Source organism: Diadema antillarum, unplaced genomic scaffold, assembly GCF_040938485.1.
Source record: "Diadema antillarum isolate AM-2024a unplaced genomic scaffold, OU_Dant_1.0 seq00000169_RagTag, whole genome shotgun sequence".
Taxonomy (NCBI): domain Eukaryota; kingdom Metazoa; phylum Echinodermata; class Echinoidea; order Diadematoida; family Diadematidae; genus Diadema; species Diadema antillarum.
Genome location: NW_027271238.1, coordinates 521,598 through 548,596, shown reverse-complemented (window position 1 = coordinate 548,596; position 26,999 = coordinate 521,598). Strand labels below are relative to the sequence as shown.

The 26,999-nt window shown below is 36.5% G+C and overlaps 2 protein-coding genes across 6 annotated transcripts in view; both read right to left on the bottom strand.

The window, feature by feature from the left end:
• The window catches only part of LOC139728210 (uncharacterized), a 41,524-nt gene extending 32,168 nt beyond the window's left edge, over positions 1 to 9,356 (bottom strand). For 4 of the 5 annotated variants that reach the window (XM_071639175.1, XM_071639170.1, XM_071639172.1 and 1 more), the window contains exons 1-5: positions 9,281 to 9,356; positions 3,474 to 3,733; positions 2,655 to 2,765; positions 1,925 to 2,086; positions 1,032 to 1,106 (exon numbers count right to left, since the gene is read on the bottom strand). In XM_071639175.1, the coding sequence (XP_071495276.1) occupies positions 1,032 to 1,106; positions 1,925 to 2,086; positions 2,655 to 2,765; positions 3,474 to 3,712 (587 nt within the window). In that variant the 5' untranslated portion in view covers positions 3,713 to 3,733; positions 9,281 to 9,356. Of the gene's footprint in view, positions 1 to 1,031; positions 1,107 to 1,924; positions 2,087 to 2,654; positions 2,766 to 3,473; positions 3,752 to 9,280 lie in introns of those variants that run through there. The other variant, XM_071639171.1, reaches the window with a different exon arrangement.
• A 6,802-nt stretch (positions 9,357 to 16,158) lies between these two features.
• LOC139728178 (uncharacterized) overlaps positions 16,159 to 26,999 on the bottom strand; it is a 30,206-nt gene continuing 19,365 nt past the window's right edge. Inside the window, exons 13-14 of the mRNA XM_071639141.1 lie at positions 25,071 to 25,156; positions 16,159 to 16,249 (exon numbers count right to left, since the gene is read on the bottom strand). Coding sequence (XP_071495242.1) covers positions 16,159 to 16,249; positions 25,071 to 25,156 — 177 coding nt within the window. The remainder of the gene's footprint in view (positions 16,250 to 25,070; positions 25,157 to 26,999) is intronic.

Genomic DNA, 26,999 nt, shown 5'->3' with positions numbered 1-26,999 from the left:
TACTTGGCTCACATGTGAAAACATTTCCAAGAGAGTAAGGAGGAAAAACTACATTATGAAAAGGTGTGCAACCAGAAGCATAATGTTGCACCCTTTTTCTTTGGACTGCTATTGTAATGCCACTAATTGTAGGACTGTCTAATTGTCCTTGGGATGGCAAATCTGCTAATAGCGTTCACAGCATGCATTTTAGGGCATGATAATTACACAGTGTGGAGCTCCATTCTAGAGATGTTTCTTGTTTTGTTTTGTTTTTCCATCACCTAACATTCCATCTAAAGGACTTTCACATACATGTACAGCTGGATCACATTCACTGTGCTGAACCCCTTGACATCTTGTACGAGGTATGTGACTGGACTATTTTTGAGGGGTTTTTTTCCCAATTCTTGCCAGTTTTTTATTGATCTAATATTCTTGTGAAAGAATTTCGACAATCTCTGCATTGAACGATAACAAGCATGAACAATAACACGCTAAAAGGACACACTCAATAGGCTGCACAAAGAATGCAACCTATTATGACATCATCAGGGATCTCATCACCTGACTGTTGGTTACAAAGGGGCCCTTCTAATCACTGAATGGATACTGTAAAACATGATATACTCGCGGCACGAAATTTTCGCATATTGGGGCCGATGGCCTTTTTCGTGGCAAGAAATTTTCGCAAATTGCCTCTTGCGTTCAATGCATATAGTGTAGATAAGAAATTTCGCATGCATTTTAATTTCGCGAATCTTGGCGCTCGCGAAATTCGCGAAATTAAAATGCACGCGAACATTTCGCGTTTTACAGTATTATACAGTGGAAAAGAGCACAGAAAAACAGTCCCATACATTTTGTGACAATTGTCATATAAGTTAAATTCTTTGATCATACACTACCAGAAGAAAAATCACACAAATATGATGGAAAATGAAAAATGCAACCAAGAGGACAGGGTTTCAAGCTCTCTTTTTTTAGGTCTAAATGTAGGGAAAGGCATTTCTGCCGGCCACAAGAAACATGTTAAGAAGCTGATCTCTAACCTGCTCCTGTGACCACTTTTCTTCTTCTTCTTCTTTGGAGGTGGTGATGGTGAACGACTAGGTTCTCGAAGTATCCTGGTAGAAAGTAAAAAACACACAAACAAATTATGAGATGCATTGTGGGTTTTTTTTTTTTTGTTTCTTCAATACAATACAAAAGGCCACACACATCACAAGGGCTGCTAAAAAAAAAAAAATGCTTGTTTCAAGACACAAACAAACACACACACGCACCACATGCATGCATGCACCCCCCCCCCCCCACATACACACACTCCCTCTCGCTCTCATTCACTCACTCACAAACAAATCTGACCCCTGACGGTGAGTTGGTGAATTTTACATGATAAAATGTACTACATGCAATTTTCTGCAAAGTTTTTTTCTTTGTGCTGGGGAGGGACCATTCACAAAAGTCCCAAAATAGTCATGTAACGAATCAACCCTAATTCAAGACTTGTTATACCCAGCAAAAAGGTTAGGAGCTGAAGTATCTTTTGCAACAATGTGTAAATATTCATAATCAATTCACAAAAATCTCAAAGATTCATCAAAAAACAAACACCCCTTTTTTTTTTACATGACCAAATGTATTACAATTACATGCAATTAACAATGTTATGATTTCTTCATCTTTTTTTTGTGCTGGGGAGGTACCATTCACAGAAGTCCCAAAATAGTCATGTAACGAGTCAACCCTAGTTCAAGACTAGAGTTGAATTGATTATGACTATCTAGACATTGTTACAAAAGATACTTCAGTTCATCACTGCTGATAATGATTTACAAAGAAATTATCAATGACAAGCTCTAAAGAAAGATATCTTTGTAACAACCGAAGACATCAACATCTGAGATACATATGACTACATATCAAATCATTTGTGCCTTACTCATATTTCTTCTCAGCCATTGCCTTAGCCTCGGCTTCCTTAGCCTTTCTCTCTGGGTCAAAGGAACTGCCGTCGACGTAGCCATCTTTGATACCAAACGCTTCCCTCAGCTTGGCGTTCTGTTTCTCTTTGGCCTCAGCAATCTCATGCGAATCTGTCAAGCTGATGAAACATGGTCATGCATTTACAAAATGATCATGATAACAATGATAATCATCATCATAATCACAATCATAATCATAATCACAATGATGGATTTATTAACGATCATTATCGTCATCATCATCATCACAGCATCGTCCACAACATATCAGAAGAGACATGCTCATATGGAACCAACGTTACTGTAAAACAAACTGCATCCATTTCATGGAACTGTCAAAAGTGCTTTGCATACACTAGGAGATTAATTGACTACGGAATGTGTGAAATATAAAATTCTTCCAAACTGATATTGGGTGAAAGTCTACCAAAACATCTTTATGCAAGCCAGAAGCGCCCACGCACCTGAACATCTTTCACCCAAAGATGCATCAAAATGCATTACATGCTATTCAGAGGCTACTGCATCAACACCAAATGAAAGTCAACGAATGCATTATTAACCTGAATGCCAGATATTAAGTATTCAAGTAATCGGACACTTGTCCTACAGGACTGCAACTTGCAGCCAATTCAATTTCACAAGAATAACAAAGGAGAGAGAAAGAGGAGATAAACTACAACTGACCTTGCTCTTTCCGGTGTCGCTTTGCCAGCCAGGTCAGCTATGCCTTCTTTCTCAAAGAGCATCTTTCTGAAAGCAGCCACTTTCTTCTCTATCTCCTCCTTGGAATATGTTCTGCACAAATAATTCAAGACATACCAACAACATGATAAGGTAGAATCACATTTTGTTTAAATACCATGTGGTATCTAATGTGTCAGATTCACAAAAAGAGCTACCATGTGTACTGTGACACAAATATAGAGTCATTCAGCAAATTTCCTCCATGGCAAAGTGTTCTTTGCATTGCTTACAAATAATTGAAAGTTCAGCTTCGAGATTTTAGTCTGTGTCATCAGGAAATGATTCACTTACATACTCTGGCCATCATCCCTACTTCCAAATATGTACATGTACACAGAAGATTCACAATCCCTTTATACCATCAGAGCAAGACATGATTTATCTGCAGCATGTATTCATTGGTTGTAACAAATACTACAAGGTGTTGTTGTAACTTAATCTCTCTTCGACAACTCTTCTCTCAGTCTTACCGCTTTTGCTACTATCCATCAACTTCTTCAAGCACATACATGTACACATATGTATCTCTCCTTCCAGTAATCCATCAATCAACTTAGCCACTAATATATCAATGTACCCATCCATTGAAGTATTATCACTTGATTTTCTGACAATTTTATCTTTAAAAAGATCATGCCATCAATATCATTGAATCCCTTAAGAGAAATCACTGATTCATCAGTCCATCAGTTTTTAAACCATCACAGATTTGGTCGACATGGAGGGCATGTCTTTGTCATCATCCTACAATGTACTCACCCCTGCTCCTCCATCACCTCCTTCATCTCGGCACACTTCAGCTCCACCTGCCTCTTCCGCTTGTGGGCCAGGATCTCCTGGTTGGGGGGCCGGTAGAGGAGCGCCTCCGCCTTCCGGATCTCCTCCTCCGACTTGTAGTCCACCTTCTGTTTCTGGTTCCTCACCAGGGCAAAGTTGCGCTGGATGTAGCCATTGGTGCCACTGCCCCGGGCCGTGGCCAAGCCGACCCCGTTGTACATGGTGCCAAGCTACCCTATAGGCTAGAGCCAGGAGAGGGGAGAGGGAATCATATTGATAACTGAATTTTCTCTGTCTCTCTGTCTGTACATAATGTGTACATGCATTATGAGTATGTGTGTGTACAATGTGCCTGCATTTTCTGGTAGCTTGAAGACACAATGTAAACGTTAACGTAAACGTAAACGCAAACATAAAAGTAAACGTAAATGTAAATGTAAAATTTTATGTAAATGTAAATGTAAATGCAAATGCAAATGCAAATGCAAATGCAATTTTATGCAAATGCAAATGTAATGGGAATGTTGGCCCAATTGAACAATCTTCACAGGCAGCCCACTGGGGTACACTTGAAAATCACAAGTGCAGACCTACTAGAATTGCCTGTCAGCAAATGTATGTGCAATGAAGTGCAAAAGTTGTATCTTGTACGTCCACTCAGTGGACGCACAACTTCAGTCGAGATTCTTCCACTGCATACAGTATGTGCTGCATACAAAGCTGTACATAATCCATTACAAGGATTCCCACACTTTTGTATACTGAGTCGTGCTGACCTATTCATTACATAGTCTGCCAACACTACTGGGTCTTTAATTGACAGGCTGGTTTGGGCATACAATATTACAAGATATACAAATGTATATGAATCCATTCACGTGTCTGATGGTGTTAGACAAATTCAGCCAAACACCATACATTTAACAACTTCTTACGATACAAAGTGCCAGCATGGTTGATTTTTTTAGCCCATGAAGTTTGGTACATGCATACAATTTTGTGTCTGAGAAGCCAGAATCATGTTTTCATACACATTTTTAAAAATGCATATTTGTCAACAGACTCAATTTTGACTTTAAAGCCGTTGGACTAAATTTCCTCCACCACAGATGTTATGTGGTCTTAGCACAGAACTTTGATGTTTCACGTCTGACACCTAGGCACATCTACATGTACAGCGGAGTAATGATACAATGGTGCACACGACTGAATCAAATTTTCAGGAGAAAACCCCCATGTACTGTACTCAGTCTATTTCACACTCCTGAAATAACCAAAGGGCACTGTGACGTAATGCTAGACAAATTGAGAAGGGAAAGGAAACCTGCACTGGCTATCACTGAATGAAAAGAAAAGTGGGATCAATATATATGCAAATGAGGCATGGCAGTTGGTCAATCCATGAGAGCTTTATTGATTTCTACTCTGTTTACATTCAGCTAACAAACACACTCAGGTTCTGTCATGGAATTGCATGAAGATACACTGTACTTTATGAGCGACCTATGGCACTTGAAACAACCACGGCATCATACATTAGTATAAAAGTAACTAAGTACACTGTACCTACAGAAGAACAGCCAATGCTACATGGCAGTTCACAACACATTCACATGGGTCAATCTACGTAGGTACATCTTAACCCAGATCAAGGATAGAAAAAAAAATCATACAGCATGAAAGATGTTAATAGAAGTATGACATTCTATATTGATGTCCTTCCAGCTGACTGCGGTCACATATTCTGTAAGAAACCAAGACCACTTAATCTACAAGTTTGTAGGCTAGCTTTACAAGTATATCTTGTTGACCCCTAGCACCTAGCTGGTATGGGTAATGATTACTGGTACACTTCTCAAGAGGAAAGTACATTGTATCTATCAATCAGTAATATGTCAAGCCTGGGAACGAAGCGTGGTATCTGTTAGAATGTGCTCAGACTGTGGGAAGATCTCTTAAAAATATTTGAGATTCTTTTCATTTTCAGTCAGGATGGAGAAGAAATTGTGAAACAGCAGACAAGATCTGTGATCTTTATCAAGAAAATCAATATCAAATAAAAGGACTAATGATTGCTGTACTTTGACAAGCTCGGGATGGGTTATAACTATCATAAACGATGCACTTCAACACAGCATAGAGAGATCACAGATTGAAGGACAAGTTCACCTTCATAAACATAAGGATTGAGAGAATGTAGCAATATTAGTAGAACACATCAGTGAAAGTTTGAGGAAAATCAGACAATCCGTTCAAAAGTTATGAATTTTTGAAGTTTTTGTGCAGTAACAGCTGGATGAGAAGACTACTGCAGTGTATGAATAACTTAGATGTCACATGCGTACAACAATATAAGGAAAATATAAAGAGAATTTCACAAAATTCCATCTTTTGAAAAAAATACACATTCCCCTGACTCGTTACCGACAAATGTTATGGGTAATATTATTCCCCCTGCCTTTAGAAAGAGGCAAGTCAAGAGCTCCTTTATTATGCGAGAAAAGTGAAAATATGTTGAATTTTCTTTTACATTTTCTTTATACTTTTGTACGCATATGACTCACAAGCTGTAGTAGTCTCCTCATCCAGCGGTTCCAACACAAAAATTTAAAAAATTCATAACTTTTGCATCGATTGTCCAATTTTCGTCAAACTTTCACTGATGTGTTCTACTATTATTGTTGCATTCTCTCAATCCTAATGTTTATGAAGGTGAACTTGTCCTTTAATTCTCCCATCAATGTGTTATGGATTTTACACATGACAAGTGGCATGATTAAGCAGCTAAAGCTTCACTGCAGTTGAGGATGTGGTAGAGTTAGGCAGGGCAAACTACGTTCTATTCAAACAGCCATCACAGTGACCATAGAATTGATGTTTACATGACTTCCAAACATGAACAAACTCACTCTAAATATCCAGCAGCCTCCAATATTTGCATCTGAGTGAGATTCAAGTCCAGTAGAACAGGAATTTTTTCACCGTTTTGACACTTCTACACTTCTCTGCGTTGCACAGGAGCAGACAGCGCAGCATGGTGTACAAAACACGTTCATGGCAGCGATCGCCGCAATTGATCTGAATATAGCTATCTCACAGCGATCAGAGCAAGTTCTTCTATGGTATCTTTAAAAAGATAATACTTTTTCTGACTTTCTCTCTGCTTGTACTGAGTCACTGTAGTGATTGAGGATTGGGGTTGCTCATGTTGTGTGTGAGTGTGTGTGTGCACACGCACACATGCATGCGTATGTGTGAGGGTGTGTGTGTGTGTGTGTGCATGAAAGAAGATTGTGAAAATTGTGGTTATAAAACAAGGGTGAAAGAATATAAAGCCTTTTAAAAAAGGCTAGGAATTGGGGGAAAAGGAAATGAAAGAAAATATGTTGAAAAACATGGAAAAAATGAAACAAAAGGTTTACAAAATAGAAAGTTCAGTAAAAGATAATGGAAGGTAAGAAAGAAGAGAAACTTGCATTGTAATGGAAAGCAAGGGAGAGATGGATATAGTTTGTAAAGGAAAGAGGAAAGCAAAGAGAAAAATATAGATTGAAAACAGACAAGCACCAGGTAGAATAATAGAATGAGAGATGAATCAAGACAGGATGAAAGTAAAGATGATTAGGAAGGAAAGAAAGAATTATACATGTTGAAAGGAAATTAAGAAAAGGATTCATTAGAATGAAAAGATATTGGAGAGGATCGAAAAGATATTGGAGAAGATCGAAAGGAAAGACCCTTGTTAAGTTGTAGTTGGAGGGAAAAGCAACCAAAGGAGGGAAACAAAGAACGATTAGGCAGACAGTACAGTTAAATAGGAAATTGAGAAAGTCAAACTAAAGGAAAACCACAAAGAATTGATTGATAGGAAGGAAAGGGAAATTTAGGTATAGATTCTACCTGAAAATGAAAGAAGAAAGATAGAAAAAAAAAGAGAGAAAGATATAAGTGGCAGCACACACTTGCACATGCATTTCGCTTTGGAACTACAAAATGCAAGACTAACGCAAGACTTGGCCGAGGAAAAGAGTTAGCCTTTCAACGACACCATAGAAAAAACCGCTGTGTCGCGCGCTACATTCAGACCAAAATGACCAACCCTGCATGCGCTAAACATATTCGTACTGTGCTTGTGTACAGAGCAGCATATTTCAAGCAAGCAAGATTTTCTACCAATTTTCCGACACTCGTAATATGGGTACCGGTACTAAAAGTGTTAAAACTTAACGTCTAGTCAACTTTGGACACCCAGATGCAAGTACTTTAGGTTAGATCTACTGTACTGAATAACAAAGGGTGAGTTTGTGTGTGTTTGGAGGTCATTTGACAAGACAGGTACAAAAGTACACTAGCACCAAATTCTATGCTCCCAACTGAACTGTGGCACTAAATCGCCAAAACAAAACCATAAACCACCAAAGAAACACGTCTTCACAACTTTTCATTGTCAATTTCGTCCAAAAATCAGCTCACAAAAGCCTGGAGATTTCCTTTCTGTAGCAATTTAATATGCTACATACCGTTAGTGCACCAGTTTTCGACAGGACCCAGATTTCGACACCCAGCAGATAATTCTTATTGAATTTTATACTCAGTACAAACGTCTGACTTCAACAATCAACCAAGTTATCAATCACATTTCTAGTCTTATATAATCACCATTTGTCACTTGTCATAATCCGACGATAGAATATTTAGGAGAAAAGCAACACAGTGTCAGCAGAAATGTTGATGTCAGCCATTTTTAGGGGTTCAAAACAATATGACGCATTTTGTATACATCGCCGTAAAATGAAATTCACCCATGCCGGTTATCTTACTTTAGTATCAGTTTGTTTGCCAAATCCTGATGTTTGATTTCATAGTATAGATCGTCTTTAGTAATTTCATGGCTGAATTCGTGATAAATGAGCAAACTTGTAGAAAGAGTTGGCTTTGAGAATGTGGCACCGGATTTCGACATTCCCATATTAAGACACGTTATAGAGGAAAATACAAGTTCTTGCGCTGGTATGATTGCTGGTTTGCGTCCACAATGCAGTGTACGCGTACTGTACGCGCCATGTGATTTAGGTCTATGTGTGATGCGCGCTGCATGATTGTGTCGAAATCTGATGCCAGCAACGGCGTGACGGAAATGGCTTAAAATTGAACACGAGTGCATTCGTTGGGAATTCGTTCAAGGCATATTATTACTGGCCTTAGTGGCTCAACTTCATATCGAAATTCCGAGGTAAAACGGTGCGGTATTGACGGTAAACAAGGAAATGTGCTAAGTGTCGAAAACCGGTGCCCTAACTGTACATTAAGCTACAATAATTATCAAATGCTAAAGACAGCCAAATTATGCCTAGCATAACGCTAGATGCTGAAACGTCTAAAATTATGCCAGAAAGCATCATCCATAGTGTTTGTACCTCCGTGGTTATGCCAACTCTGGCAACCATATTCAGATGACACAGACTTTTATACAGTCTGTAGTGTAGTCCATGTAGCTGAGTATAGTATTGAGTGCGAGTGCATCTCAATTTCATCCCATTGCCCATTGGCATCATAAACACGTAGGCCTAGCCAATACAGTCATTACACACACACACTGCGCTCGCACTGCACTGTGTGACTGCGCTGGTCAGCAGGCTATTACCTACAGGAGACTCTGCAGGTTTATCACAACATTCTGCGCATTCTTTCCTGCATAGCGACCAAAATCATACCATAAGTAAAAACTCAGATATTTCAAGATCACCGCTAAATTCATTCTAATTCAATAAACAAATAAAATCACTCACAATATGACGAATTGTTTCTCACTTTGTCGCCGTTTTATCTACGTTGATTTGACGCAGCAGCACAGCACGTCGATTGATTGATTTTTCAGCCAGCTGCCAGAGAGACGAAAGATGGCGCTAAACTAGTTGTCTCGACAGAATGATGTGTGTGTACGTTGACGTTGTACCAGCAAATGCCTGCTCAAGTTGCGCCACGAATTTAATCGAATTACTGCAATCGTCTTCAGTAGATAACTCTAACGAAGCCAGTTGTAAAGTATAAAGTTCGGTATCTAATACTCTGTCGAAGAAAATTGTTGGTTACTTTTAGTTCTATATATCTTGTAATAAAAGGGACATTTCACGTTGAAAGCCTGGAGACCAGCAAGTCCCAAAATATTTCATCTGCAAGATATCAAGGTGTTGCTTCAGGCATCAGCCAAAGTTGATCATCAATACACTGTATGGCAGCCAAATTTGAGATAGAGATAAAGGTGTGTCTACAGCTGCACTGGCAATTCTTAATGACTGATATTATTATAAACGCTGTTATGCCACTCACTTTTAGTTTATATGAGGAGTTTGAATGCAAAAACAAACATTTTTTTTTTTTTTTTTTGGGGGGGGGGGGGGGGGGGTAAGGTGCCATCATCCAGGGTTCGAAATTGGCGATGGTCCGCTGGCCATTGGCCACCCGAAATCACATCGGACTAGCTAAAAATCGTAAAATTCTGTAGTTACTAGTCCGTCTGTCTAGCCAAAATATTGCTTCAGTGTCAAAATTAATTCTAAGTAGTCCGCCTGGCTAATTAAAAAAAAAGTTAAGTGCGACCCCTGTCATCAGAATATAGAAATACTGTATAGAGAAAATAAAAATCTTTTTCAATGATGCTACACTCATGTGCGCAAGAACTATTTTTGAAGAAAAGACGTTATATTTATCATTAAAATTCTCGCATATCTAATTACTTTGTTTTTCAGCAGATGAAATTTAAGATAGCTCAAGTTGTTAAAAATGGATTAATCTGTTGTTGTTGTTGTGTTGTTGTTTTGCATTTAAATTCATATTATGTTGCACTATCATTTAGGAAATCAAAGGTAATAATGCCGATAACTTATCAACCAGGGAAGAAAGGGGCATGAGAGCAGAGACTCCAACTCTCCCGTTTTCGACGGGAGATCTCCCGCCGAAAGCCCATTTTTGCACAATCTCCCGTTCTCCCGTTTGAGATTTGATTTCTCCCGCCCTGGCTCTGTGTCTCCCGGTGGAAAGGATTTCTTACTTATTTCTATCGTATGTTGAAAAAATAAGCCTTAGATAGCACCAGAGAACATCTAGAATCCTAGGAACTTCGCGCTTCTCACACATCAACTTGGAGTCTCCCGTTTGCTAGGGGTTTCGGGCGGGAGAATCTCCAGATCAGAAGGTGCTTGGGGTTGGAGTCTCTGTGAGAGTGACTATAAAACAACAACAATCAAGGACAAAGGGAACCAAAATACAAATAAAGAAAGAAAAGGATATGATACAAAGAGGAAGGGGGATGAAAAGTTGTGACAATATGAGAAATTATATAGGGTAGTTTATATCAGGGTATGGATATGTTTCAACTTCACAGCAACACAATGTCAAGTTGGAAAAGTTGATTTACTTTTTTCATAGCGGATTTTGATGCAAGTAATTTTGTGTCTTTCACTATATATCACATGCATAAAAATATGTATATACATTATATATGTATATAAATGTATTATATCTACATATATATATATATATATATATATGCAGAGCATGTTCGCAAAAACCGATAAGTCTATATTTGCCAAATGGAGATGTTTGCGACTAAAGGTCAAGAAAGATAAAGAGAATAAGAAAATGTTTGCTTCTTTTGACCATAACTTCAAAAATATACCTTTATATGTAGTGACCAATATATCATTTAAAAGATAATTTTTGTACTTTATGACAGAGACCGTACTTCAATATCTTCAAAAATGGACTTATCGGTTTTTGCGAACAAACTCTTCATATATATATACATATATATATTATTTATATATGTATATGATATGTATGTATAAATTTATCCAATTGCACTTATTTTCTTACTGCAAGCCAACTGCAGCATTGGTCATGGAGTAGAGATATGTCTTCTCTTTGCCCATTGAAGATGAGTCCCGAGTATACTCAGGCAGGTGTCTATGGGAAATGCCTGTTGTAGCAAAATCAGCCTGTCCTCAATGGGTTAATGCAAAATCTTCCTTGGAGAGGAGACTTCTATCAATTATCTTTGTGACATCAATGCAGCCTCAAGGAACAAATCTGAGCAATTTTCCAGAAATCGGTAAGAAATACATGTACATTTGTATTTGATAATGTGAATGTGAATGGGCATCCTGTTGGTGACTGAGAACATCCCCATGTACCTGTTATTGGTCATGTGACCAGTTGCAGATGCATGGTACAGTGTACGCCCATTACAATGAAGTCCTTGGGACCGATGGTTTTCTATTAGGCCTATGTATCAAAATTTCGCCTTAGCAGAGCAGTAAGCACATAAGGATATAGAGATGATAATATTTGGACCCGAGTTTTTACTTTCTTGTGACAAGAATTTTACTATAACTGTGTTCGTTATAATGGGAGTGCACTGTAATTATCATGTGCGGTGAATGAAGATGATAAAGTTTAAAAAAAAAAATTCGGAAATATAGTGTAACTAATCAGACGATCAAAATAAGGTTTATCGTACATGGGAGTTTCAATAATGAATGAGATCATACCATCACACACACACACACACACACACACACAAACACAAACACACACAAACACACACACAAACACACACACACACAAAAGTCACTGACAGACAAGATGCAATAATGATCATATATCTTTTTATTTCTGATTTTAACAAATCACACATGTATGTATGTACAAAATATCATAGATCTATACATAGAGAAAAAAAAACAGTCGTTGGATCATAACAGACAATAAATGAACCAGTTCTATCCCTCTGTGACTGGTTGATAGATATGCATGTTTGCATCACATGGTCAGAATGTGGGAAGCAGTATGTTTTCGTCTTTCTTTTCTATTTCACACACAAGACAGTCATGGTAGAAAATCTCATAGAAAAGTGAGATGAAAAAATATATAATTCATTGCTGGAGACAGTTGGGCCCATCTACTAATTTCTCATGGCATCAAACCATTCACTCATGCAATTTTTAAACCTGATGAAAAACATGTATGACTACTTTTTTTTTTTTGGCCTACAAGGTAAAAAGTACATCACATGAATGACATATATGCCTTCAATCAATAATTCAAATTCATTTTAGAGATAGATTACTTTAAAAGCAATTACAAATCATGCGTTTCTTTCCTGCACTAAATAAAATGCAAGAGAACACATAAGAACCTTGGAGGAATTGATTTCCTCCTAAAATCATACGTGTCTTATTAATTTCAAATTAAGAAGTTGAACCTCAGAAGCATATTATCAGCAAAAACATTACCACACATTTTTGTTCCCTATTTTCCTTTAAAAAAGCACAACCAGTATGCTCCTTTAACAATTATTCAATGTATTATATGAAAGAATAGATATTGCTTTTCATATGAACAAACACTGTGTCTATGCTATAATCACCGATTTATAGTGAGCACCTGTCTAGAGTGGTCACCTCTGACATCTCCCAAAGTCTGGAATAATAATATGCAGCCTTGACCATCCAGTCCACACAATAGGCAAAGGAATGTTGGTTGGAAGCATCATTGAAAGCATAAAAACAGAGGTTAGTATGTTCCTGTAAATCCATCAGCCTACCATTGTATGATTAAACAGTACTTCCCAAGTAAAGTTGCTGATAATTTCTTTGACACTGAAGCCCCCAAAAGGGAAATATTAGGAATAAAGTGAAATTGATGAAAAACACATAACTGACGACCCACAGAAATATAGGTTAATAACAACTGTGTCATAAGTACATGTATCATAATTCCTGCCACATTTTGAAATTTTGAGAATATACATCGTGTTGACATTGATATGTACTATAAAATTTCTCCAGTTTGTAGGAAGCATGTTATTAAAATGTCTTTACCAGCCTTATTTCCTGCACACCTTACTGTGTCCTAACTTTGATGCCAATTTTCTCAAAGCTGATTTATTTTACAATAAATATCTGATGGCTTCTTTCTTCTGGTCACAGTGGTGGGTTTTTCATTATAAAATCAAAGTGGTACAAATTGTATTTCTTTGGACAGCTCAGAGTCTATAGAGTATAGAAAGATATCAGGCAATCGACGTAAAAGGCTTTATCTGGATTATGTGGTGATGAGCCACATATATACATGTGTGTATATATAAATATATATGCACAGTATGTATTTTAAAAGATACAAATGTATGGACGGTTGTCAAAAACCCATTCTATGACTCATCATAACTGGGCTGATATACACGTACCAGTATGTACTATGTGCATGCACTGGAAGCAATAGATGACATAACCTATTGTGTGTATGGGTGATGTTCGTTATTCCAAAGGTTTGTTAATCCGAAGGTTCCTTATTCCAAAACACACAAATTCCCTATATTCGTTTATCCCACAATTGTGGCATTATTCAGAAGGTGTATTAACCAAAGGTTCACTAATGCAAAAATGAAATAAGGTTTGTTAGATGAAAAGAAGGTGTGTGATAATGAACCTTAGGAATTTCAAACCTTATTTCGTTTCCTAATCAAATGAATCTTCGGAATAATGGACTGTTTTTCATTTTCTAGTTGACAAATCTTTGGATTAGCATACCTTATTTCATTTTCAGATTAACAAACCTTTGAAATAATGAACCTTCATATTTTTTCCCGTCATACAATGCTTTTCCATAACAACATAAACTGTGACAATCACCTCTATCTGAACTTGTACATACTCCATTATACATGAAATGCTTATTAAAAAATATATAATACGGAGTAAAAGGACGGATAATATTCCCTGATTTGCTGGTGATAACTTTCACCATCCCAATGCAAAGAAAAAAAATACCTTTAACTTAAAGTGAAATAATGTTACTTATTACCAATATAATTTTGACTGCAGCATGGCCGAACGAATGTTGCCTAGTATATTAAGTGACCTAAACATGTATACAATATATCTGAAACTTCTGCATCAATATAGAATGTCGTTGGGTTTATTCAATGAAGCAGCATTCAGCCATTTCACACAAAATATCACAATGTCACACACTTAGAACATTAAGAAAAATTTAATTATTGTTCATCTACCTGGTGCTTTTTGATTAAAGGAAATACATTTTATTTTCTTGGCAAATCATTCTTGATTCTCTAATCACTTTCTATTCCTAAAAAGCCAGATTTTTTTATCATGTAATCCCAATTCTGGCAAACTTTATTGCTGTATTCAAAACCCAAAACTGAAAAATAACCTCCCTTTGCAATGGAGATGTGTGGCCTAAAATTTCACCATTAAGCTTCTTCAGAAACAGAAAGTCACTGTGCAAAAATACTATATTTGTGTTTGCATTCCTTGTGACATGAGGCAGAGTGTATTACAATGGTCACTCACCCCCAACAGGCATGGTCAAGACACAAGATGACTTTAAATCCTCATCATTTAACATGTTTGGCCACTGAATGATTGTATAAGCACAAATTGAAGAACATAAAACACAACAAAACACAGATTATACAAATGAAAACCAACACAAAAAGTAACAAAAATATATGCATCTAATACTGGAAAAGCATATTTCCAACATTCAGCCATCTTAAGGTAGTTATTTCATGACATTCTTGATGCATACTTTACAAACATTACTTGAGACAAAAATAGTTCAAACTACTTATTTCACATCATCTATGACACAAGATACAAACGAACACATGCAACCCACATGAATGCTCATTTCAGTATGAAACAGCTTGCTATTAGCTCTAACAAAGGTCACAAGAGCTTAATACATCTGAACAGATATTTACTTCCCCATCCTTTGTGGAGCTGCCAGTAGTTTATAACACATTAATTACAAGAGGATGTGGGTACAACCATGTACAATGTACAATCTTCACCACACGACGTTACAACACGAAAACACAACATGAAAAATGCAATCATACTTCTGGAATTGGTATATCAAAGAAGTTGTGACACTCATCCCCATCGACTCTATATTTCCGGGATGTCAGAGCAGCTTCTGCTTCATATAATTCAGATTCTTGAGCCAAAACTAAAAATTCAAATCTAAATAACTGAGTCAGTCTTCCTATATTCATACAGCTGTACCAGTGAGTCTCACCTTCTCAAAGAATTTCATTAAATGTTGGATTAAAATGAAATATCAACAAAATTCCCAATTTCAGCCGTGTATCGGTCTCAGAATTGACTCAATTTGTACATATGGTAGAAGGGTTATCCCTTGGCAGTTCATCCGAAAATTGGGTGACTGCATTCTTAAAGGTTGAACTTGAGGCTGTTTCATAGACTACATGATGGGGAGAGGGGTCCACATTCTTTATAATGCAGATATACTCTATACAGCAAAATCAATCCCACTGTCCACATGATCAAAGCAACATCATAAACAACATCAGAACTAACATTGAAATAAAAATATATGGTAATTACACTTTTTATTATCATCATTGGCAAAATCAGATAACCAGTTTCAAGTGTTATAACTGGAAAGGGAAATGTTTATAACTTGCACATTAACATGGGGGGTAGCAAGGAAAAGTTTGCCCTAATCCTATAATCATAGGTCCTGTTTAGAATGACAGTTGTCTGTATATGTCACTCTAGGGAAACAACTGTAATTCATTCCGGACTCAGCTGGGGAAAAAAATATAAAATCCTCCTTCCAGCTAGGCCCCGCCTTCCTGCCTGAAATGCGTGATAGCCTCGGCCATCTTCTGACCCTTGTCCTCTCGTTCCACAGTTCCAACGTACAGCTCACTGGGAGGGCAAGGACATGATAGATAATTGAGTCAGAGGAATGATAAAAAGAATTTATACATGTACATCCTAAAACAAGCAACAGACTCTTGAGAATTTTATAAATGGCGATTACTATCATACTATGAAATAGAACATGAAATGGACGTCGTATGAAGGTAAGACATTTTGCTTCAAAATCATGGATGTCACACATTTCTTGTTACTGTATAATTTATATTACAAAAAGTGACATTATAAAATGATATACAGGCAAGTCATAGCAAAGGCAAATGTTCCTGCAAAGTTATCATCTTCACAAAATTGATATGGATATTTGCCTTTCTTTACATGAATAAATTTGAGAAATAATGTACGGATATCTGCCTTATCACGTAGCAAAACTATCACATACTATTAGTTTTTACTCATTTTTAAGTTAAAAAATGACTGATTTGTGGGGTTTTTCTATATTAACTTTTTCTATAATGCATTATAACAGAATAACAGAATGTATGATTCTGCTCTGCCATCTGCCATTCCAAAGCAGAAAATCAATATATAAAATATATATGATACATATAGATAATATTGGGTGCACTACTGCATAACATCTTGTGCATAAGACAAAATACATTTCACAGAATGTGCGAAAAATGATAGCTGCAATAGTTTGCTTTTTATTGATACCAACTGCAACATTGGACTATTTGAAAATGGCATCACATGGGCACTGCAGAATGTTGTTCAGAAATATCACACACTATAGGCCTACTTTGACTCTAAAAAGAAAAAGAACAGAAGAAACGTTTCTTTTAGATTCTATAGACAGAAGAAAAGAGCATCATGCAATTTCCCAAAAGAGCATTTCTAAGTGAACCATCCAGTAAAGTGTGTAAAGGAAAAAATATTATAGAGAATATCAAGTCAACAAATGAAATATGAGAAAAATTAATGGAAGAAAAGGAAGTACAGTCATTTGCATGTCATAACTACCAAGGAAAAAAAATATATATCAAAGACTGGATTCATTGTGCAAGTATACCCTGTAGAGTGGTCAGTCAATCAAAACAGGATTAATTTTGTAAAAGCAAAGATATATATGAGAATAATAGCAATAATAACAAAGATGACAATAATGAGAGGTACATTAGCGACATTCGCAATAATTATTGTAATAATGATAATAATCATAATGGTAATAGTAGTAGTAGTAGTAATAATAATAATAATAATAATAATAATGATAATAATATAACAATAAGTTAAATACTACTATTAATAATATTATTAAAGATAATAATTATGAAACAGATAATGATAACCTCTTCATGTTTGTTAGGTCGACTGTCTGCTGCATGTTGTCCAATGTGCAATTGTACATTGATATGTCAGCCATTGATATTTGTGCATATTGTGAAGTAATATTAAGTGACATGAAAGAAGTATGCTCGTTGTAGAAACATTTACTTCTTATCATGAGCAAATATCTCCTGTCTCATTAGCTTTAATATGAATTATGATGGGGTTCCCTTGGAAAAAAGTAATACCAATTCAAATCACTGAAAAGAAAAATTGACAAAACTTAAGGGCCTACTACAAACATATTATTGGGAGAAAAATTACAAACAATCACTCTGCTGACTTAACACTCTTTACATTTGTCAATTCATAGCTATATTTAGGGTCCAGAAACTATTTTTAAGAAGTGCCAAGAAAATGCTTGATTTGCTCTAAGTTGTCAGCATTACGAACGTTTACACACACACAAAAAAAAAACCCCAGGAAATAAATGTCAACACACATCAGAGATGAAGCACTTATCAACCAAAGACTGCAAAAAGCAATTTAAAAATTCTGACATACTACGCACATGGATTTAAGGAAAAACCTCTCACATCATAACTGTGCATTAAAAAAAAATCCAAGCAATCCTCAATCCAACACTTTAATCACCATGGTAATCCACTTTGATATTCAAAACTGCCTTCAGAAGACTTCATAAGGACAAAAAAACAACAACACCAGGCATTTGAAGAAGCCAATATTATATTCACTGCAGCAGTTCTGAGAAATTTAGAAATAAAGTCAAAAAGAAAAAAAAATTAAAGACTTCAACATTGGGCCATTGGGACTGGAGGGAAAAAAAAAGAGATCCTAATCCTAACATGTGATCTGTAAATTTAGTACCTGTATGATTTTAGCACATGCACTTTTACTCACAATACTGGCTAATAATTTGCAATGCAAGAATGGTTCCTTGTCTTACAAAATGATATGGGTCTTCTTTAAGAGACACAATTAAGTTTCTAGAGTTTGCTTGTTTGTTTTAATCACACTGCAACTATTCTCTCAGTCTCTCAAACAGTGCAAAATTTCTTGTCAAGTGTGCATATAAGGATAGAGTGTTAATTCATTTGTGCAAATGTTGTTAGAAACCATAAGGCAGATAGATGATATATCATCATTATCTAATTTTCTTGATTGGTTGTTTTTCTCTGATATGGTGCTATTCTATTTGTGCTTTGCTAATTTTTATTAGTCCCAAGCATACCACTTTGTGTGCTTCAAACAGCAAGTTAAGCATCTCTGTGCCAGGGACTTTGGACGGTGTGCACAATGCTATGGGGTTTTCTGTGCCAGTCAGCATTCAAAGCAAGCAAAGGGTTAAGCATTTCAGAGTGCACTTATACGTACCTGATGGCAATTACATCTTGGCATAGCCAAGGTAGAGCTCACTAGGGTGTTGGCAAATGAAATGGGAAGTGCAAATGGATGCATGCAAGAAACAAGCGGGGAAAAACACACACACATATTAACAGCATATGAGCGATTCACCAACAAATTGCAATGTCTTTAAATAGTATCAACAACTAACTTTGTCTTTCAAATGAGTACAATTTAGTGCCTTTGGTGAGCCCAAATGACAATGTCGGAAGCAGCTTGACTAGATGCAGTACAAAATACCATGCTCAATTCTTTCTATCAGCACCATTCTGACTGCAGACAAGTGAAAAACACAAAGAGAAACTCAAAGAGAGCTTTTGTCAAATGTGGAATACTGATTCTGCAGGGTAGATCTGAGCAAACCAAAAATGCCGTGTTAGACTGGGTGGTAGAAATTAAAAGAAATATGCAAATGACACTGAATGCATTTCAAATAAATTCAAAGCTGAGTGAACACATACATGTAATACAAATTAGATTTATATTCTTTTGCTGTCTTCTTTGCATTTAAAGGTGAGCGGCCCACAAAACTTAAATGTCAACAGTGATAACTTTATACACACTACTCATTGGTAAAATGAATTGACAAACGTACAGAAAGCATGAAATTAAAAAAAAAGAAAGAAAAGAGCCAGGCACCTTTAAATATATTCATTGAACAAGATTCATTTTCTTACCCGTCAATGAACTTCAAGTGAAGACATTTTATCAAATTAGGCTGGAAGAAAATTGTGCCATAGACATTAGCTCAGGTGTTTCAATTTCCAAAACAGACAGCAGAGCTTATGGCATTGAATGGTAACTGCATCACAATCACATAATGTTCAGTTACCACACTTGAGTGGTCTCTTCATGATTAAAAAATAAAAAAGAAGAAGTCAGAACAGGTCGGTTCATTCAATGGATGGGTGATTTTTATATATATTTTTTTTTTGGGGGGGGGGGCAGGGGGTTGCTGAGAATTACTTTGAAACCACATATGTGACCCTTTATCACAAAACCTATAAATAAATAAATAAATCAGTAAAACAAGAAACTGTGACTACATCACACATGTCTTACTTTCTAGAACTATTGCTCGCAACAAGAAAATGGTACTGCTGTCAAATTATGCACACACATCTGCATGACGCTGTTGCTTTTGCAAACTGCCACAACAGCTAGAGTGCTACAGATCATGGATTGTAAGAGTTGCAAGACTTTCAGCATCGCAAAGGGAAAACAAAAGAAAGAATCAAATGTATCTCTGGAAAAAGACAGAAAAGAAGTATATATGCACTTTAATGCAAGTACGCGTTGGTATCATAAATACATTAATCATTTCCTGCATATGCCATAGAGATTAATTGCATCTATGCAGCTGACTACACTAATCTATCAATTAATCACTTTTTATTGCAAGTATCCACTTATGGCCTCATGCGCGAATTGAGTGGCTCATATAATCTGTACAAATTCACAAGACAGTGAAACCATATGACAAAACTTTCTGTTTCTTTGCAGTCTGGTCCAACTTTATGCATAACAGTTTGCTTGGTTTTAGGGCAGGCTTGTTTCTGTATATTGTGTGTGTTTTCAAAGCATCTTGACTGAAAGACAAACCAGGCTGTTACTCTTTCACAACATTATATAGATGATGACTGGCAGGGAGGGAACATACCGAATGTTCCACACGAAGGGTTTGAAATGCTATTGAGGGAGGTTATAGGTCCCGAGACAAAGTCGAGGGACTTATAGCCTCCCGAAATAGCATTTCAAACCCTGAGGGTGGAACGTTTGGTACATGTTCCCGACAACAAAAGTCATCATCTGTTATATTATATGGGTTAGTCAAATACGTCAATGCACTCGATCGCTCGCGTCGCTCGATCGCGCATGCAGAGCCAAATTCACTGTGCGCGCGGTCCTAGGCCTTCTGTCGTTACGTGAAAATGTTTTCCCATGGGAGAACATAACGAACGTACCTCCATTACGTGACTGTGTTCAGCCAATCACTAACCGGTATTTGACTAACCCATTTAATATCATCAACTGTTTTTCCCATTGAAACATTAAAATGATTTTTAACATTCTCTGATATCAACATCACATAGTCAACTAACAAATAAACACTACATGAAAGCTATCAATCAATGTTTACTGTTATATATAATGCGATCACTACAACACATGCGAATTATTGCTGGAAAAAAAAAAAATGTCAGTTGTACACGATGTAAGATTTTCTATGTATATGAGTTCATGTCTATGCACACACAGGTATTCACACAGCTTTGTTAGGAGCATGCAGATGTTGTTGTACATTACCAGTTGAGAACAAAAAAGTCCTGAACACTTCAGACTGTGATGGTTCATAAACGTCAATGTTTCTCAACTGGGTTACATGATATGTCTCACATCACCCTTGCAGCATGCCCTGCAAGGACTTGGTTTGTTTGTAACATCATATACATACCTGACCACTCTGTCAGCGGTCAGTGGTCAACTATATATATAAAGACATGCACAATGTATATTAGGTGATCATGTAGACTTTGGCTCAGTCTATAGGATGTGATAAATGTTGAACTATCAGCTACAGTCAAAATTTGGGGCTCATGCATAACACTCAAATTACATGCAATTTACATTCAATTAATAGTACAATTAATCTTTTTTTTCTCTTTCACAATAAGATGCATCTAGAAGTTGTGTTAACAACAACAGTTTTCTTTGGAAGTTCTCTGCACTTTCCCATTAATTTTCTACAACTACACATTGTATATATTTGCTACATGGAGCATTTATCTAATGTATTCTAAGTTTGTTGGTGTTATTGTTTCCTTTTGTTTGTTTGTGCTATGTTTTCCTGGGTTTTTTTTCTGTGTGCACTTTGTTGTTGTTTGGGTTTTTTGTTGTTGTTGTTGCTGTTGTCATTATGCTAATGAATATTAGACGGCACTCCAGCATGCAACAGAAGGAATGTCAGGCCCCAGAAGTAGAAGACAATGTACAGAAGAGAGGACGCACACAGTAAACAAACAAGTCTCTTCCCCCCTGGGAGGGGGGAGGAGTAGGGAGGGGCGTGGCAGGGCACTGCCATCATCACTTACCACTCAGGAGATTGGTGTTTGGGGGCGGGGTATGTGATGGTTGGGGGAAGAAGGATTCATGTGGCTCGAACGAGTTGCATGTACACAAGGAGGACACTGTGTGGACATGCACATTGACAACAATACACAGGACATGGTCACACTCAACAGATAATAGACACTTTACAGGTACATTGTACATCACAAAATATGGGAACAATCGTGCTGGACAACATACCAGTACTACTGGTAGTACATGCCTTCTTTGTTGTATAGACAGGGGCAATAACAGACATACTGCAAATTTGCTCAAAAATAGCAATTTAGGATCTGGCAGACACATATCTGCTGATTTGGTTTAATCTGTGCTACTGATGAGCACAAATTAACACTTCAAGTCAGCCACCCATAAAGTCACATAAATGTGATTTCATGAACTTCATTCAAAATTTTGAGGGCTACCATAATTATTATAAAAGTGTTCACGAGCAAAGGTGATTTTCATATTCAAAATTAATGCCTTTGCATGAAGGGATCTTTGTCTAATCATCATTTAATTAAACCTGTCTACCAAGAATTGTTTCTAAAAAATCTAATCACAAACACATTTTGAAATCAATCACAACAAATTACAATCTTATTGTTCAAACCAATTAAATGCCATTATATTAAATAATCACACCAAGGTATGTCTATAAGGGACTAAAAAAAATAATAATGCAAAATATGCAAAAGCCCTGACATCGGAGAAAGCTCTCACATCTGAATTAGTTACTGGATATGGCCAAGGAAAGGGGCATCACTTTGCATTCCTCTAATATTGAGGACATCATCTGCTGGATATATGTATTGCCAGGATTTCGTAAAATTCATGAGGGAAGGGCAACTGTACATTAATGTATACGCCATATATTTCGCAGGAATAAAATGTTTCTAATTCGAACTTGTGAACACAATTTCACAAGTAGTTGAGTTTGTGATGGAGACAAGAAGAGAAATAAGTACATTATCTCTTTACAAAAGAACATTTTGAGATTTTTAACTTTGGAGATTAAATACAGTACCTTTGTGGTGTTGCAGGCAACATTTGTGTGAGTTGTTAATCTTACAAATTTATAAGCCAATTCATGAAATTAGCAAACCTCAAAAACTCTGCAAAATATACCTCGTATACATTATTTAGTAGTCATCATGCAGTATTGTTTAGATAGCAGGACATTGAATAATATAATGTAAACCATGTATGGACAATGATACAACATCTTGAGTATATAGCAGTACATGGCAAATATTCAACTGCATTTACACCTGTAGGATTACATGTTTCTTTATCAGGCATAATTCAGAAGGAAGTCATGGGTCATTAGATTAAATATTGATTGTATACAGCAGGCAAAATGACAGGATAAAATTCATCTATTTGTGGTGGATATATTGAATTGCTGCAAGTATCTATATGTGACCCTGCACCTCAAAACAAACAAAAAGTCGCCAGACATGAATTTTTAGTTAAGACCATATCCTGAAAGAGCAGACTTTAAGCTTTAAAATGATGTATAACTCAAATCAAATGGACTCTCCTAACCTATCTAAGTATTGGAAAGAAAGCACAAATACAGGAAAAGTGTGAACTGAGAAAAAAGGCTCTGAAGTACAGTGTCTATTCAAGCGCTTAATCTTTACCAAACCGTGCTGGCTGTGCGATGAATGGGACAAAAAACAGGAAGTAAACCACCAGAGTAACAACAATGAAGATATTATCAGATTAACCTGAAATTAAGCATGCCTCATCAACACATTCTGTCCATAATTAATGCCAACTTCCAAAGCAGTAGCACTATCCTTTCAAAAGTTATTAGAGTTGAAAGTGAAGAGTGTGGACAAGGTTTTTCAAAAATGAAAAAGGGATTCTAAAGACACACCTAATCACACTATTTTACCAAAAATGTTCGAGATAAACTGCTAAAAGAAAAACACTTTCCTGCACGTTTTATGATACCAAATTTTAGCATTATGTAAAAGAAGACCCGCTCTTTCAGAAAATATGAAAAAGTCAAATTCGGCTAGGTTGACCCATTTCACTTATTTTCAGTCCTCACGCAAAATCAGTGTGTGCGACTTTATGTTCGTTTTGAGGTGCACGGTCACATATATTGCTCTCTTTTCAGCTGTGGTTATTGCTGGTCTGATGATAATGTGTCTTTTCCTTCAGTCTAGGTAGCTCATGTCCACTGTTCGATTAGTTGTGGACATAGTTCAGATCTACTCGCACAGAATGAAGCAGAGTGTTTTGTTTGTAGAATATATCATCATCATGTGTTGAAGACAGCTGCTTGTTTGTAAAACTGCTGAAGCCGCATGTGTTCTGTGATACAATATGTCACACATTTCTTTTTTTATGAAGCTGTGAAAGGCTCTATGACAATACTACTACAGCCAGGAAATATCAGCTTTCAATTTGTTGAATTATATACATGTATAATTCAATATGAGCTCACGATATAATGTTCACGCATATGAAAGCTACTGTATACTGTGGAAGGGCCCCAAAACATTAAAAATTCAGCTGTCAGATACAACTATACAGCAATCAATTAAAATATTCCATTTAAACATCAATTTTGAATAGTCCTCTCAGAATAGCAAATAATGAGTTTTATTGACACTTCATGGCAAAGCATTATGTTACTAGACCCTGTAAGTGTTTGAGACTGTAAAACAAAACACAATATATGTCCACTCTGAATCAATCTAAATTGTTGGAAATACTTTTTGACATTTGAAAAGAAAATTGCTGATGGAAAACACAAAAACAAAAACTTTTGATGACGAAACCAAGTGCAAATAAATGAAAATGTTGAAAAAAAAAAAAATCTCTAGCACCTTCAACTTGGTGACAAAAATATAGGTCAAAACCTGAAAAAGGAATAAGGCAACGGACATGAGGAATAATGCAAATTTGAAATTACATGTCTCATAAATATGTGGCAAATTTCAGGAGGTCAACCTTAAAAAGAATGTGGGGAAAAGCTTGTTTTCTGTACCTGTAGTTGATTTCTCCATCTCCGTCTTTGTCCAGCTCACTTATCAAATAGGCAATGTCATCATCAGTAAGGTCAATACCACTCTCCTGTTATAAAAAGAAAACAATAACAATCCACAAATCAAAACAATTGAATGACCATGTAATATAATACTGGACACAAATCTGATTTCACTGCTTTTCACAGCAAATCCCACTGCGATTTCCTCTACACCCAATACCCTTCACAAAACAAAAAACAAACATATGACATAGGTCAAGAAACCAGATCAGTAGATATCTGCACTTTCTGCTCCTAAAACATTCTCTTTAAATCAATTCCCCACACTCTTTGCTAGTCACTTTGAAGCTCCCACCATACGTTTTCCTGTGATTTCACCGCAATGATTCAACTTTTTCTCAGTTCGTAAGTTTTGCGTCCCCTGACACCCTCAAACAAATGGATTATGTCTAAACCTTACATGGCTATTTTTTCTTAATTCCTGTTGACTTTTTAAGTTCTCATTCTTGAATCAGTATTTCTTCAATTGTTTTGTTTTATCTCCTTGAAAACTATAAATCACTGTACTGCGTTGGTTCAGTCAAATATAGCGCCTTCTTCCACAAATACACAAATTCTTTTCATGTGCACACCAAGAAGAAACTAGAAATGTCGCTATGGCGACTGATGCCTCCGCCATAATGCATGATTCTCCCAATAGGCGTATAGTACAATGTCTTCACAATGTGTGATCCATGACAGTTTCACATAACTGGCAAAATATTGAAATGACGGGTTGGTCAGAAATGTCTTGAACTGGGTTTGCTATAATCTTCTAAGAGTGCAGGCACACATATTCGGGGAATTGAGAATTTTTACTTGAATTCTGACAGACCTTTTTATAAGTTTATGCATTGATTAATTTCCAAGGTATGAAGAAAGAGTGTAATGACAGTACAAAATATATTTTTTATTTCTTCATTTATTTATTTATTTTATTTTATTTATTTATTTATTTTTTTTTTTTTTTGGGGGGGGGGGGGCATTGAAACCTGGCCTTTGACCTTCTGGCTGGAAATTTCCCAGAGAACCTCAATTAGGTAATGCATGTATTAAGTTTTGAAACTAATAATGCAAGCATTGCATATCCTAGTATATGAGGGAAATAGTAAAATTTTGAGGAGTTGACCTTGACCTTTGACCCCTGACTATTGACCCATGACCCCTAAATTCCCTAGGTAATCCCTGCCAGTCAGTACATGCGTGTGTACCTAGTTCCACGAAGATACATTGAACCATTTGCGAGAAAAGTGATATTGCAACATTTTCACCTAACCTTTGACCTTATGACATGAAACTCTCTCTGGAGAATCTTAACGCAGTAGTACATGTTCACACCAAGTCCACACCAAGTTTCAAGAAAATACCTTTGGGCATTGCATAGATATGGGGGAAATTGCAACATTTGTAGCATTTGACCTTGACCTTTTGACCATTGACCTCTTGCCAATGTCACTAAAATCTACTCAACTAATTGTACCATCATACATCATCCTTGGACCAAGTTTGGTAACAGCTGCTTCATCCAGTTTTGAGTTATCACGTAAACAGATAAATTTTAGGATTTGACCTTGATCTTTGACCTTTGACCTCTGTCCGATTTCACTGAAAAACTTATCAAGTAATTGTCCCATCATACATCATCCTCCAACAGTTTGGTGAAATTTGCTCCATCCAGTCTTGAGTTATCGCGTAAACGGATACAATTTCATGATTTGACCTTGACCTTTGACCTTTGACCTTTAGCCGATTTCACCAAAAATCTTATCAAATAATTGCCCCATCATACTTCATACTTGGACCAAGTTTGGTAAAATTCCAATACATATTACTCAAGTTATCGCGTAAACGAAAGCGGACGTACGGACGGACGGACGACCCGAAAACATA